Genomic DNA, 6,000 nt, shown 5'->3' with positions numbered 1-6,000 from the left:
TAATATTCCTGCCGTTCTCCGGTCTTATCTGTGAGGACCTTTCAATTTACGCCTCTCCCTCAGAAAATGTAGACTTTCGCCATTCTGCGTTCAATGTAGACTAAAGAAAGTAGAGCTGTGGGTCCACTCTGGCTCATCATTGCACCCTCTCCGTCTCTATGTAAGCTCGTTCCGTTATCTACGGTGTCTGCTGGCAAAGTCTGACATTTCAGCACTCCACTTGAAGGGAAAACATTACAATTATTTTATTATTACCTACATTCCAATTTCGTGTTTAGAGGGCAATGTTATTCACATAAATGAACAGTGTCAAATAAAACACACAATAACTTATGTAACTCAATTTAATAGCTTGTTTTCTTCAAATCTGTTAGCTTAATCAGTAGGATCCTTCATTTGCTGCAGGCTCTGAGAGATGGTGGAATTTGGTTTAGAAAAGTGGCCATGACCACTAGTGTGCCAATTCCTTGGCCATCTCTCTTTCAGGGAAACATTTGTAGCTTAGTTAATATGTTTTTATATTTTGGTAAGAGCACAGTGTAGACCTGCTTAACCTTTAATGATGATGGATGTTTATCTGTCATCCAATTGGCCCAGAGCACACTAGTCCTAAATCAGATAGGGACTTGTTGGTGGTTACTGAAAACAGGATGAATTGATGGGGACAATTTCTCAACTAATAGTTGAAGAAAATAAATGGTGTTATTAATATTTCTTACTGATAGCTAAGGTGTAATACTGTGAAAGGCCTATTCAAGATTTCATGAGAATTTACATTTAAAGATCTCAGGCTTCAAGGTTCCAAGATTAGAGCTAATACAATTAGATATGGGTTAATGGTTTCACATGGCTAGGGAGGATGTGCATGGCAATCAATAGAAATAACAACAAGTATAATGACCTAAACCTAATGTATATGAAGTTACCTAAACATTTGAATGAAATGTATTTCCTGGCAGAGAGCACAGTGAGATTCAGGGTGGTGAATATAGACCATAGAATTAGAATGATCCTTCTATGGTACAGATGGCCAGCTGCTAGATCTTTGAAGGTGGAGGCCAGCACAGTACTGTATGTGTTGTGTTGCTGTGTGTGTACTGTGCTGCTGGTGCCCTGTGCCATAGTGGGGCTGTGATGGTAGTTTTCCCAGGAGGAGAGACTTTCACAGCCAATTAGTCTCAATGGTTACTGTTGCTATGGTAAGAGGACTCATAACAATGGTTGCAGATAGAAGATAACACTGTATCTAGTGAGGATCATGAACCTTCCCACTGGCCACACACTGGTTTAATCAACATTGTTCAATGAAATTACGTTGAACCAACGTGGAATAGACGTTGAATTGATGCCTGTGCCCAATTGGTTGTGACCCTACTTAGAACTACAACTATGCAACACAATTAATGGAAGACTTACTTCAATAGCATGGAAGAAAATGCAACAGCAAGCAGGCTTCAATTGTCATAAACATTTTCTTTCAAGAAATGTAGCTTGCTGTAGGCCTATTTTACATACTAAAGTATATGTAGGCCTACAGAGATACATACACTTGAGACAACAACACTGTAAGAAAGAAAAAAGCAACAGGAAACATGGGAAATGTTGTTGCTATCTCAATCCTCTCAATTCTTGTAGGCATGATATTTTGTGAGTCATTTCTGTCCCTTCCCTATCTCATTCATAGCCAAATTCTAACTGAACAGCAATGGCACAGACAGGAGGTGAAAATTAATGGGATCTAGTCATACAGATGTAGGATCTTAATTTGATCACCTTTGTGTTGCTGAGAATTTTCCTGCAAGGCAGGAAATGAAAACTTGTAGTGTATTTTAGTTTTAAAAGAGCTTCTAAAGTTTGTTGATTTGTCCTAACGAAAAATGTATCAACCCATACAAAAATGTCCATTATAATCCACATAATAATTCAAATTTCCTGTTGCTGCAGGATTATTTTCCTGCAGTGCAGTAGCAAATTGGCTCAAATTAAGATCCTACATTTGTAACTTCTGATGGAGCGAGAGAAGATAACAGTATGCATACAAAAGATTGAGTTGATAATGTTGCTAAGAATGAAGGTTACTGTTAATTAAATAAAAATAACATATTTTCTATTCCATTCTGAACAAATGCAACATTTTCTATCAATTCGTGTCAATAGAGATTCAGAACCGGCAGGTGCCTAGTGGTTATTACGTTTGACTAGTAACCGAAAGGTTGCAAAATCGAATCCCCGAGCTCACAAGGTACAAATCTGTCGTTCTGCCCCTGAACACTGTTCCTAGGCCGTCATTGAAAAAAATTATTTGATCTTAACTGACTTGCCTAGTTAAATAAAGGTAATATAAAAAAAAACACGGACAGCGATGCACTGCTCGATTATCTCACATCGATTGTTCCGCCTGCAACGATGGCACTCTGCAATTGATTACTGGCACCTTTCTGGCTCCCCTGAAAACATGGCGGCGCCCACTGTCGAAACGCAAGTCGTTCCAGCTAAAAAACGAACCAGTAAGTATGAATCTCTTATATTAATGCTATCACACAATACTTAACCGAGTACGTGGTGTATGGGACATGCTTTTAACAAAAACATTATACATTGCCACCATGAATAAGGAATTATGACGCAGATAATTATGACGCAGAACTAGCGACTAGCTAATGCTAATAACAAGGAAAGCTGACTCAAATGGTTTGAAAGAGTGATTAGCTAGCTAACTTCTGAAATATATTAAACATAATAGAACACGTGTTTAAATATCTTTAAGGTCCAGGAACTAACGTTTAGCCAGTTAATCACCAGACACTTTTGCCCATGCGCAATTAGGCAAAGAGGTTACCTACCAGGTAGTCTGGCGGGGCCACCCTTGACAGACAAGGTCACTGTATTAAACCTAAATAAATAACCAATAATGCTTGAGGCATCCTTTACAGCAGGGATCATCAACTAGATTCAGCCGCAGGCCGATTTTCTCTTGAGCAGATGGTCAAGGGCTGGATCATAATTACAAATTATGTGTAGACTGCAAATTGATCATAAGAAGCCCAAACATATTTATTATTTGACTAAAACATAATAATTTAAAACCTTGCTTACATTTGTATACAATAACATACAGTATATCGCTACTACTTTGGAACAGATTTCCAAAATAAAAATAACTTGCGGCTGATTTGCTGGTGTTTTTACAGTCTTTTATGACCAACAAATAAACACCCCAAAAATAACTTTAAACAAATAAATTCAGCCCTCGTGCCACTAGTTGGGGAACCCTGCTTAACATTAGGTTGCTCTTAGTTATGCTATAATAAAATATAAACTACAACAACATTGTATTAACTTGTTGTTATAGTGACTGGATTATAATAGCATATGGAGGTGAGTGGTTTTTGTAATGAGGCATATACAAGAGGAATAGGGATTGTGCAATTACTAAAACAATATGTAACAACTCGTATATAAGAGCAACTTAATGTAAAGTATTACCAATAATCATAACAGACTATGCCCCTACACCGTATTTGATCTGAAGCCTCCTGTCTTGTATGTATTTGTCAACTATCTCCCACAGTAAAATTACTTGATTCTTCCCCTAGTACGAGGACCACGGCGGGTGGCCAATCAAATTCCTGATGAAATCCTGCAAGACCCAGAGTTACAGGAGGCTATCCGCGCTCTGCCTGCAAATTACAACTTTGAGATCCACAAGACAGTCTGGCGGGTGAGACAGGCCATGTCTAAGAGAGGTAAGCGCAGAATAGACCTATTCATTACATTTCTATTATCTATTAGGCTTGGATACTATACTCTATAAGGCTAGGTTAATATATTTCTTACACTATTACCTTACTGGAAAAGACTATTCAGGTGTGTCTATCAGTTCCTGACTAATGTATTGCTATTGGGTTGTGATGGTGATGAGAGGGGTTATTGGGTTGTATGGTGATGAGGGGTTATTGGGTTGTGATGTTGATGAGGGGTTATTTGGTTGTGATGGTGATGAAGTGTTATTGGGTTGGGGTGAGGTGTTATTGGATTGTGATGTTGATGAGGGGTTATTGGGTTGTGATGTTGATGAGGGATGAGGTGTTATTGGGTTGTGATGTTGATGAGGGGTTATTGGGTTGTATTGGTGATGAGGTGTTATTGGGTTGTGATGTTGATGAGGGGTTATTGGGTTGTGATGTTGATGAGGGGTTATTGGGTTGTGATGTTGATGAGGGGTTATTGGGTTGTGATGTTGATGAGGGGTTATTGGGTTGTGATGTTGATGAGGGGTTATTGGGTTGTGATGTTGATGAGGGGTTATTGGGTTGTGATGTTGATGAGGGGTTATTGGGTTGTGATGTTGAGGGGTTATTGGGTTGTGATGTTGATGAGGTGTTATTGGGTTGTGATGTTGAGGGATGAGGGGTTATTGGGTTGTGATGTTGAGGGATGAGGGGTTATTGGGTTGTGATGTTGAGGGATGAGGGGTTATTGGGTTGTGATGTTGAGGGATGAGGGGTTATTGGGTTGTGATGTTGAGGGATGAGGGGTTATTGGGTTGTGATGTTGAGGGGTTATTGGGTTGTGATGTTGAGGGATGAGGGGTTATTGGGTTGTGATGTTGAGGGATGAGGGGTTATTGGGTTGTGATGTTGAGGGATGAGGGGTTATTGGGTTGTGATGTTGAGGGATGAGGGGTTATTGGGTTGTGATGTTGAGGGATGAGGGGTTATTGGGTTGTGATGTTGAGGGATGAGGGGTTATTGGGTTGTGATGTTGAGGGATGAGGGGTTATTGGGTTGTGATGTTGAGGGATGAGGGGTTATTGGGTTGTGATGTTGAGGGATGAGGGGTTATTGGGTTGTGATGTTGATGAGGGGTTATTGGGTTGTGATGTTGAGGGATGAGGTGTTATTGGGTTGTGATGTGGGTGGGGTGGTGGTGTTGGGTTGTGATGTTGATGAAGGGTTATTGGGTTGTGATGTTGATGAGGGGTTATTGGGTTGTGATGTTGATGAGGGGTTATTGGGTTGTGATGTTGATGAGGGGTTATTGGGTTGTGATGTTGATGAGGGGTTATTGGGTTGTGATGTTGAGGGATGAGGTGTTATTGGGTTGTGATGTGGGTGGGGTGGTGGGGTTGTGATGTTGATGAAGGGTTATTGGGTTGTGATGTTGATGAAGGGTTATTGGGTTGTGATGTTGATGAAGGGTTATTGGGTTGTGATGGTGATGGTGATGAGCGGGGGTTATTGGGTTGTGATGGTGATGAGCGGGGGTTATTGGGTTGTGATGGTGATGAGCGGGGGTTATTGGGTTGTGATGGTGATGAGCGGGGGTTATTGGGTTGTGATGGTGATGAGCGGGGGTTATTGGGTTGTGATGGTGATGAGCGGGGGTTATTGGGTTGTGATGGTGATGAGCGGGGGTTATTGGGTTGTGATGGTGATGAGCGGGGGTTATTGGGTTGTGATGGTGATGAGCGGGGGTTATTGGGTTGTGATGGTGATGAGCGGGGGTTATTGGGTTGTGATGGTGATGAGCGGGGGTTATTGGGTTGTGATGGTGATGAGCGGGGGTTATTGGGTTGTGATGGTGATGAGCGGGGGTTATTGGGTTGTGATGTTGATTGATGAGGGGTTATTGGGTTGTGATGTTGATGGATGAGGTGTTATTGGGTTGTGATGTGGGTGGGGTGGTGGTGTTGGGTTGTGATGTTGATGAAGGGTTATTGGGTTGTGATGGTGATGAGCGGGGGTTATTGGGTTGTGATGGTGATGAGCGGGGGTTATTGGGTTGTGATGGTGATGAGCGGGGGTTATTGGGTTGTGATGGTGATGAGCGGGGGTTATTGGGTTGTGATGGTGATGAGCGGGGGTTATTGGGTTGTGATGGTGATGAGCGGGGGTTATTGGGTTGTGATGGTGATGAGCGGGGGTTATTGGGTTGTGATGGTGATGAGCGGGGGTTATTGGGTTGTGATGGTGATGAGCGGGGGTTATTGGGTTGTGA

General features: G+C 41.7%; 1 protein-coding gene across 3 annotated transcripts in view; it reads left to right on the top strand.

Moving 5' to 3' along the window:
• The first annotated feature begins 2,403 nt into the window (after positions 1-2,403).
• Positions 2,404-6,000, top strand: part of dph1 (diphthamide biosynthesis 1) — a 104,538-nt gene continuing 100,941 nt past the window's right edge. For all 3 annotated transcript variants that reach the window (XM_038961241.1, XM_038961240.1, XM_038961239.1), the window contains exons 1-2: positions 2,404-2,507; positions 3,597-3,746. In XM_038961241.1, the coding sequence (XP_038817169.1) occupies positions 2,456-2,507; positions 3,597-3,746 (202 nt within the window). In that variant the 5' untranslated portion in view covers positions 2,404-2,455. The remainder of the gene's footprint in view (positions 2,508-3,596; positions 3,747-6,000) is intronic.

Source organism: Salvelinus namaycush, chromosome 23 (assembly GCF_016432855.1).
Source record: "Salvelinus namaycush isolate Seneca chromosome 23, SaNama_1.0, whole genome shotgun sequence".
Lineage (NCBI taxonomy): Eukaryota > Metazoa > Chordata > Actinopteri > Salmoniformes > Salmonidae > Salvelinus > Salvelinus namaycush.
This window is presented reverse-complemented; position numbering and strand designations above follow the sequence as displayed.